The 10646-nt window shown below is 32.0% G+C and overlaps 1 protein-coding gene across 2 annotated transcripts in view; it reads left to right on the plus strand.

Annotated features, from left to right (window-relative positions):
* LOC117124273 (mitogen-activated protein kinase kinase kinase 2-like) overlaps positions 1 to 10646 on the plus strand; it is a 62801-nt gene that overhangs the window by 25999 nt on the left and 26156 nt on the right. The window contains exon 1 of one of the 2 annotated variants that reach the window (XM_033270436.1): positions 1127 to 1268. The exons of the other annotated variant lie outside the window; for it this stretch is intronic. Within the exon in view, the coding sequence (XP_033126327.1) occupies positions 1136 to 1268 (133 nt within the window). The 5' untranslated portion in view covers positions 1127 to 1135. Of the gene's footprint in view, positions 1 to 1126; positions 1269 to 10646 lie in introns of those variants that run through there. 2 annotated transcript variants of the gene reach the window in all.

The following is a 10646-nucleotide window of genomic DNA, read 5'->3' on the forward strand; positions in this document are numbered from 1 at the left end:
AGTTGTAAATAAGAGTTTGATCTATCATCCTGCTCTGTTGTTGCATGTTAGGCCTCTTTTTAAATAATTTTACATTAATTTAAAAAAAATATATATAACGTTTTTATTTATTTATTTATTCTTTTTTTCTACAGGATTGCATTTTCAGTAGTGTAGTACTGCTTTTCAAAATGGTTCACTTACAAAGTAAAATAAAGTAAAAGTAATTAAAGTTCAAGTAAAGTAAACATAAGGTAATCAAATAAATATTTAAAATGTACAGAGGTAAAAAATCTTAACTAAATTACCATACATTTGAATCAATATAGATGGAATTTTTGAATTCAATAATATTTTTTCAATAATACAGTTCTAATTTGAGCAGGTAAATTATTCCATTGTTTTGAGGCTCTGAATTTAAAAGTTCTTTTACCTTGGATGTTTTTCCAATTCGGTGTTTTAATGTTTTTAGAATATGTTGTACAGAAGTTCTATTTTCTCTGTAATTTAGGTAAATGTTGGACATAAGGGTTGAGCCTAGAACCCTGAGATTACTTATAGGTAGATAACACTATCAAGCCACTGCTTCATCACACTGCACAGTAAACATCAACTACTGTATACAGTACCTAGTTGGTTCTACTGCGCATTCAACAGGTGCATGTTGATTATGTTACTGTTATCGAGTACACTTTAAATCTAATTTCAAAATTTCATTTTAAATTTGTTTGAATTATGACAATTTTGATTTTTGTATCTTGTTTTTACCAGTGTTTTCAGAAATAACCCAGAGTAGCAGAGTGTAGGAGTTATAAGACAAGTTCATGAACCATGAACTATGTGACTTATTTTCACTACCATCAAATTTCTTTGTTCCTGTTACATTCAAAACATTATTGCAAGTGTTCATAGTTTGACAATCATCGCTATTACCATGCATAGGACCATGCTATTACCAGTAGCAACCATATAACGTATTAATAGTGCCAGAGGAAATGCTACTTTCCTGTTTTCATCTTTCAATTGGCTGATACAAGTCATGTGGTCTATGTAGCTTTAGAGTTCAGAGACGTTGAGTATAATTATATTGGTTAGCTTTTGAAGCGGCACAATGTGTTTCAGTAGTACTATGGATACAGTCACGGCGGCACAACTAATGTGGATTTACGAAAGTGCGCAACCGGTCACATACATTTTTGATACAATGAAACAAGGGGACATGACACAACAGTTGTCATTAAATTCAGCTACACAGCTTATGCTACAATCTAGTCAATTCACATTTGTTGGTAAGTTTTATAGTTATTTGATAATCTGTACCAACAGCAAAAAAATTACTAGAGTACCTTGTGAATTTCTAATTATATAGAAATATAAACAAGTAATTTACAGGTTTAACCAAGTTTATTGAGTACAGTATGTTTTGTAATTCTTTGAAGCTTTTAGACCAAAACAAGAAAAGAAATTTTGTGTTTCTTAAAATTCTTATTGCAATGTAATGCAAAGTTTTCTAGTCACTTGTAACTTCCTCATGTAGTTTTTGCTGAAAGTTATTGTCTATACTCTTTCTATCTCTATTCCTTAGATTTATTGGGTATATTGATTAGAATCAGAAACAGAATTAATTTTATTGTAATAAAATCATGACAAAGTCATGAAATTGATTTTCTTATTACAAAAATATAAAGTATAAAAATGTATACTTTTTTGCTATTTATAAAAATGCTTGGAGACTTGTTGTCAAAGTTATAAATGTGTCATTTTAAAAGTACAGTGTAGTATATGCAATGTTTTCTCAAGTTTTGCTTAATGTATTTTGACAAATTGTAACAATGACATGTTTACAAAATCTCATTGATCTGAAACGCTGAACATGTAGATAGACCTCGTATGCAGTAGGAACAGTATAACAGGATGGGCCTGTGGCTTAGTGATTAGGTGCTTGAAGGGGTATGACCAATTACGATCCAATTATATCTTGCCCCTCTTGTTGGCATCTGTGGTTTGTTTTGCTGGAACTGTTGCTTATTTTACCTGCGATGGATCTCAGTGGATACACTCGATGTGTTTTATTGTTTTTGATGACGGGAAGTAACGTTGTTGCATAAATGAATTTGACAAGCATTAGGCAATTGCACATTGTCGATCTCAGTATCATAATACCTAGACTGAAAATTTAGCTATGCAGCTACAGTATTAATATGGTAAGAGTATTATTTTTAACAAAATTTAGTCATGGTATTAAGGACATGTTATATTAGAACTTTTTAACTATCATTTTGTGTTTTAACTTTTAAGAACAAAAGTTAAAACACAAAATGATGTAAAATAATTAATATAAATAAAACTGAGATTAGTTTTGTTATTGTGATTCTGACTTTAAAAAATATCAACAAAGGCATTTTTTCTATGGAAATTTCCAATTTTCAGTAGTCGCATGATTGATTGCTGTATGAGTAAATGAAATTGAAATTCTAGTGAAAAAAAAACAGGGAGAGCCAATAAACACTCACAATGATAAGCTACTGTATTTTGTTTTAGGATATTCAATAATCATGAATATGAACATTTAAACCTATTTTGGATTTTTCATATATTTTAATGTAATGATTCAAGTGATGACTGAAATACACTAGTTAATTTTGTGAAATATACAATTGACAAAATCACACTTAATTTTTGTAAAACAAACAATAAATCGGCTGAATCGTAAACTATGTATATAAATATCCGCTACAATGTATACTGTACATCATCACTTTGTCATCATTTGCCAGACTGAAAAATGTTTCCAAATTTATATTGTTCATTATCTATAGTAGTTTTAGGAAGAAGAGTTTATTTATTTATTTATTTTAATATACCTGTACACTGTATGGTAACATTGTAGTTAACACCCAGTTTATGTAATCAGGTCTGAGCAGTGTTAGTAAATTAGAATTTAAGGTCAGTCTAAGGTCAGATCTTAAAGTTACACCGATCTCCACATCTGATTATTAGACTAAATACATCATGCTGTTATGAGCCGACTTAAGTCAAGAAAATTGCTTGCACTTCATTGCTAGACTATATTTATATTTTCAAATTATTTATATTTAATGACGTGACTACATGTAGTCACGATTTTTGCCTACTGTGATTCTAGGCAACTAACAACGTATGTTTTGTATGAGTGTCATTACCTTTATATTTAATATTGTTTTTCTGCCAATTACATATGAACCTATTTAATTCATATGTCTGCTAGAATCTACGGCTAAAACTAGTTTTGAGAAGCTAGTGCCTACCGCAGCTGTTTGTGATGCAGTGAACTGAATTTAGGCCTGGTGTCTGTGGCAGGCGATTTTTTTTCCCCGGTTGATTCTAAGTCACATGAATTTACGCCTGCTTGTTTGAGATAGCGATTTAGCTTAAACTACTGATAGATTCAAGCTTAAAATTATAATAAAATTATAATTATGATGTTCTATCTTAATGTCAGTATATGATATGATTCCAGAAACCATGCGACTAGAACGTAAAAATGCATCTTTAATACGTAGTATGAAATATTGGTAGTATTAGGCAATTATAGATGAACTAGCAGGTTAAACTTCACAATAGGCTAACAAGGGAGGGGTTTAATTGGATTCCTGCCTATTTGGTCCTATTTAAAGTGTTTCTTAGTGGTAAGCGTAGGTTTTCTGGTTTCCTGAACAATTGCGAAATCCACCCATAACTCTAAAATACCTGCCACCCCAAATTGGTAGTTTCATACTTCCTTCTTGGTAGTTCCTGTACAAATTAATGCTAGCAATATTGCTATGTAATAATTGTTTAGTGTGTCCAGATATTTTCAGGATGTGGTTCAGAAAGAAAAAAAAGCACCACTGTATAAATTTCATCAGTTTAAGTAATGTGGGGAACCGTCTTCTATATTGTCACCCTTCCATCTTTTGAGAGACTTGGGAAGCCAAAAATCTACTCTAACATCTTAAGGGGAGATCGTTGACGACCATCCCATTACAAAGCTCGCAATCTTACTGGGAGAGGGCTGATGATTAGTCTTGTTGAGGAAGCAAGTCACACTATCACTGTCAGCTCTGTTATTTTTATTCTTAGACTGTTTTTGTATGATATAACCAGGATGTGGTCTTAAAGTTTTCCGTGTGGTAAGCGTAGGTTTTCACTTCATGAACAATTGCGAACTCCTCCCATCACTTTAAAGTATCTGCCACCCGTCGCCGACCATCAACCCCCTGGATCCGCCCCAGGGCTCTCATATTGTATGTTTATATAATCAGTCTGTTCAAAGCCAAATACTGCAAGTCTTGACTAACAAGATTAATATTCTAATGAATAATATTGAATACTGCAGATGAAAACAAATTTGATTACACTGAATTTTAGGAAGCCCCCAAACACACAATTGTGCTTCCTAAATTTCTCAAACAAAGAAGCAATAACATTACTTTTTGAATAAAGAACTGTGAGCCAATCATTTTGTTATACTAACAAAGCATGTAAGGTATTATTAAGGAATAGCAAAAGCTTGATTGTATTGTACGTACTAACATATTTTGATAGATATGTAAGCATTCCTTATTCATCACGTATTGACTTATTTTAGTGATCAATATGGTCACTTTATAATGTATACATACGCCTTTGTCTCCGCCGCACTTACTGAAGTGGTACGTTCCACTTACCTATATACTGATTATTACTCTGTTCCTTCCACCCTACCTTACTAACTTAATTTGAATAATGAATTCTCACATGTGTAGCTTTTGTAGTGTGACAAGTCCCCCTCAAATATTTTTTAGATTCGTTTAAGTATAAAATAATTTTTTTTACGATATTTTAATGGGCATAAGACTGAGACTTAAAAAATGCAAATAATGTTAAGACACCTAAAAGAATGGTGTTACAATATATTTCTTTGAGGTCTGTGCAGGCGTCTGGATGGTAAATCGTCACCAACTTTTGGTCCTTACTCAAATTATTGCAGTATATGATTTGATATCTGTAATGATTGTTCTGAAATTATTTAATAATTTGTTTCACTACATTAAATAACATGTTTAGTGTTTTGTTTTAAAATGTTTACTGCAGTGTGTAAACTTTTTTACAATTTTAATAACCATTTCTTGACTAATGTTTTTATAGTAATAAAATATATTTTGAAAAATCAAAGATGGGAAGAGCATCAGAGATGATAGGACAATAGTTGTTTTTTTTTATTTGGTAAAGTTTTTTTTTTACATTCTTTTAAATAGTTTGTTGTTTTGTTATATAATTTTATAAATTTAAACAAGAATTCCTGATTTTGTATTTTCATTAATTTTAAAATTTAATGATAATCTATAATTTAATAATTCACGATTTAAAAAAATATATGCAATTATAATATACCGTCGACCCCGAGATTGAGATTTTTGGACGATTTTTGTATGTCGGGCATATATTGGCAGCCCACTTTTCAGAATTCCAACTTGTTGCTGATCTCTATAGACCATTTTATTGGGATTATTTTTAAACAGCCCTGCCAACGTCTCACAACTCACTGGGGGACTTCCAGCGGCCTAGCCTGAGCAGAACTACGTAGAGTGGAAACCTAGGCCTTTGGAAGTCCTCCAGTGGTAGTTGCCAGTTTATCGGAAATTTTCATTTCAAATTTGGCGAAAATAGTGTATGGTCTTGATGCATCTAGCTGGATAAGAATGGATCCAGTTGTAGGGCTAATCTTCCGTACATAATTTAAAAATAAAAAATGTGATGTTGCGCGTATAACACGCCCTCTGTTTTTCAGTCGTAATTTGCTATTTTAACCCTCATCTTATACGAGGGAATATACTGTAGTCTATTTTTTTCTGTCAGGTAATTGATTTTATAATCTCTGCCTTCCATTATATTCTTTTTATCTGAAATTTCCATTTTGTTTTTGAAGAATGAATAAACAATATTTGTTTTCCCTAAATAAGTAATAATTGATTTTATAATTGTATTTCATTATCAAAAGTTAAATAAGTGAATACATGTTGGTCAATTAATTATACATGAAGAGTTTAAAACATTTAAAAACTTAATTATGTCATAGAATTTTATACTTGTACATAGATTGTAAAATTTTTTGAGCATTGTTATCATTAAAATTGTTGAGATTGCAATGTGAATGTCCAGATTCTTCTAGTGTTGTGGTTTTTGTGTCTACTGCCCCAGGGGGTGGGCTTATTCCCAAGGTGCGCTTATACCAAAGGAACTGAGGTGATCTCAAAATTTCAGATATCTTTAGGCCTATGTTTTCAAATTTAAAGCATGTCTCTTGACTTATATCTATCTGCACATTGTTGGAGGTTTGTTGCGCACTTTTAATTACATCTATTATTATTATTTTGATTGACATTGTTTATCAAATAAGTTTTGCCTAAGATACACCAGATGATTCATTTGTATTGATTTACAAAATTAGGTTAAATCCTGACGGTATAATAAGGAAGAAGAAACTACTAAATTAAATTAGCCCATTGTCTTGCTTCGACTTGCTTAATTTTGATTGGCTGTCAAATCCATTCAAAAGAAACAACTTCTGACACTTTCACATAAGTGGGAGAGTACAAACATAAAAAGCTCACTGCAATTTACCTTATTATTTCTCTTGTCTCCACTCTTTTCCTTTTCCAAATTCTTGGTACAGTCGACCTTCCCATTTACGAACTTCTCATTTATGAACCTTCTATTTTATGAACGTTTGGCCGATGATATCATCGCTAGATTTATCTAATTTTTGCTATTTTTATTTATTTTAAGAAAAACGAATTACAAAGGTCATTAAAAAATGTGTTATAGTACTAGTTATACAGTACTGTACATTCCATAAATACATCATACTACTTTAGGCTTAGAAAAGTCAAACCAATACATGATGTAAAATAATCAAAACTAGCCGAAATGCAGGCAGGCAGTGCATGCTGCTAGGCCTACCTTGTCTAGGCTAAGGGCAAGGCTGGGCAGCCTATACCAGGGGGGCCTACCCTACTCTGTCTTACGCTTACCGGTCTAAATGCACTGTAAATCGAATCAGCTAGTCTGAGTATAAATGTCTGGTAACATCAACCTTTTATCCTTTTAAGAATAAATCACTTTTCGGATATTCAATAAGCATCTGTATTATTTGTTTTTCACTGCCAAAAAATGATTAGCAAGCTGCTCTATTTTTAGAAGATGACATCAGCAATTACCCATCATTCAACGCTACAGGTACTAAAACCACATGTTTGGAAGTCAGGAAGGTCGAAAAAAAATAGGAACAGTTTCTTTTTTTAAATTATACAAAAATACCTTGACTAAATTAAATATATAAATAAAAAAGTTAGCAGAGAGCTGCTGCTAGGCCCAGCTAAACCTTGGCTAAACCACAACTGTATGTTGAATAGTCAGCCTATATAGTGACATGGAAGATTACCGTAGGTCGGTTTATCCATGGATCGATTTCCTTAGCCTATTATGAATCGATATTTAATATATTAGTTTGTCTTGCATTAACATTTAATTGATTCTTCAACGATTTCTATAATATTCTTTGATCACTTTAATGCAAAATTAAGCCTAGATGTTGGTAGGCAGGCCTAGTTGTATGCTACAACTTGGCATTTTTAAACTTGAGGGCACTATTCTTACGAACTTCTCATTCACAAATTTTCTCAATTACGAACTGCTTTCAGCCCAAGGTGTACATAAATGGGAAGGTCGACTGTAGTTTCATTCTGTGACAACATTGTAGTCTCCCATCCCGATTTTCCATCTCATAATACCCTGATCTGTCATCCCCATTAGCCAATCCATATCATCCCATCATTCTGGTGTCAGCTTCATCTCATTCTATTATTACTGGATGCTGAAAACATCCGATTCTCTTAACAATGACTTGGAACAGTAAAATGTACAGATGAAGCAAATAGAGTGGAATATATAAGAATATGTTGGGCGAGAAAACTACATAAATAGGTAGGAGAAAGACCACTGATACAGTTGTGGACAAATATAATTATTTTGAACATAATTCTGCAATTAACCAGCAGCCAATGTAGTTCTTTTTTTTTTGTCAAGCAATCTGCGTATCCTCCATAGATTACGCAAGTGATACCTTATAAATACTGCTGCAGACCTTGTTAACCTGGGAACTCAATTTCAAGTCAAGAGTAACCCCCAAGTTGCATACACTTTTGGAGGCAGTTATGATGGCACCATTAACACTGAGTTTGATATTCCTAACTAGTGGTGATGACTGTTGATATCTAGAAGTGCAGACAAGAAGTTTGAAGCTTGATGTCCATAAGTTTTTGGTTTTTTTTTGCTGAGAATAGACAGTTTATGTTTAAGTTTAACATTCTTTCAGACTGAGACATTGCATGCATATTTGACAGTTACTGTCATTCTTGTGCTCTAACTTGTTGACATGCGAGACTTCATTCTGATTAATAACATTGGTGATGACAGGAAGTTAACTAATTGAGCTGATCTCTACAGGGACAGGGTCCTATAGAAAGAGGAAGATGAGAAATGATAAAAATCCTTGTACTGCTGTATCTTTATACAGCTAAATTATAATGTTAAAATTAGCAGTTCCATGCAATTCCATTATGCTGCTGTATTTTCCTATATTTATTCCCTTAGAAATCCTGTTGAAAATGAAAACATCCTGAATTCTTCATTCTGTGATTAGTTCCAGTCTTATTATCACTCATTTTCTAATTTGTAGTTATACTGTAGCAGCCCTTCACTGTCATTCTTCCTTAAGTTTACATCTACCGTACCCAAGGGATTTTAAATGATCATTAGGAATATCCCTTGTGTTTATGAAACATCTTTATATGTACACTACTTCAAAAATTTAAGTCTATCCATCAAGTTTTTGAAATACTTAATGAATAATTATTAGCCTTGGTGTATTGGTAGTTAAGGTACAGTACATGTATAGGGGAAAAATAATCTGAGTCATAATCATTTGTGATAGATAAATAAAAAGGCTTTAGATGATGGTTCAAGAAATTAGAGATTAGTACAATTCATATTAAGATGTTTATTAATAAGTAATGAAATCAGTAATTATTTAAATTTTTAACTTGTATTTAATACGACATTTAATTATACTATTTGTTGCAAAGTGTCCCATTTATATATTCAGTTGTGTCTGTTATCTGTGTAACAACATCATGTATGTCAATTGCCGATAGTGGATTAGGCAAGGGGTAGTGATGGGAAAAGCCATGACCTAGGGTGAGACGATTGGCGACGCAAAATTTGGAAGGGTGCACAAGAAATGTCTACAGCTCTTCCTTCGTTTGATCAGTGAGAAAAACAAGAGGGTAGAATGAATTGCCAAGGGAAAACTGGGATCCTTATTATAGCGTCTTAATTTCTTATCTATCATCATGTCCGCTTTTTATTAGCAAACAGAGTTAATCAATACACTCAATTACATGGGATTCTAAATTTCAAAAAGGGTTACATTTATTGTTTAATATTTAATTTAAAAATAATAAAAATATTAAAAAGTCAGAAAAAAGAATTACGTAATTTGCAAACTGCACTATGAAAATAAGGATCTACTTTGGTACAGTAAATCTGAAATGGTGCTATAGTCATCAGAGACTTTTACTTATGCCATTTTAAGTAGGGAGGTAATACAAGTAATAATGATTTACCGTTGGTGTTCTATGTTATTGTAGTAATTATTCAACATTTTTTTAATGGAAATATAAAGAAAATTTAATATATTCAAATTTTAAGTCTAAGAGTGCAATTTCCATCTAGAGGTGCCCTAATCACAAATTTTCTTACCTCCGCCCCAACCAAGGTGGGGGCTGAGGTAGTATAGTTCCACCATTTGTGAAAGTACAGTGTACCTCCCCAGGCCCCTTCTATTTCGAATTCCTGGATCTGCCATTGTACACTTCCATGTTCTAGCTGAATCAATTTCACTTCCAAGGTAACTTCCGTTACAACTGAATCAGATCCACTACCAGTACCTTTCCTTATAGCGCTAAATCATTTGACCTACCTGTATATATCATACATCAATCATGTTTGTATTGTATACATTTCTGAATATTTATGATGGTTTAATCATAATTTATTGAGTCATCTGCTTTAGCAGATAATCAAGATAATAATAATAAAAATGAAGTACAGTTTCACATATCTGCTAATAAACTTTCCACATGGTACATTCTTAGTAAAATTCTTCAGGTGTCTGCTATTTTATGTATACATGTATTTTGATGGTAATTTAAACTAAATTAATTTCACCTTCTATTATTGTATTTAATTTGAATTCAAAAATGGTTTATTCAAAACCATACTGGCAGAAAAAAAAGCTGGACAATTTTTTACAGTTAAAGTCAAAACAGTAAAAGCATTAATCCAAATCACAACAAAGGTCATAGCAAGAATATAAGAAAACATTTTAAACTATTTTATTTTATCTATCGCTTTTACCTGAAAAACTTTATTTCTATATGGTTGTACATTTATACATGGCCTGTACTATAGTATTTTGCTAATTTTAATGTATGTTAGATTATTTCAGTCACAATAATATCAAATTATCTTCTGAATTTAACCTCAGAGAATATGAGAGTAAAGTTGAAATAATTTTTGTAAAGCATCTTGATATCCCTCCCCCC

Source organism: Anneissia japonica, unplaced genomic scaffold (genome assembly GCF_011630105.1).
Source record: "Anneissia japonica isolate Jap-2015-1 unplaced genomic scaffold, ASM1163010v1 scaffold288012_len1326614_cov192, whole genome shotgun sequence".
NCBI lineage: Eukaryota > Metazoa > Echinodermata > Crinoidea > Comatulida > Comatulidae > Anneissia > Anneissia japonica.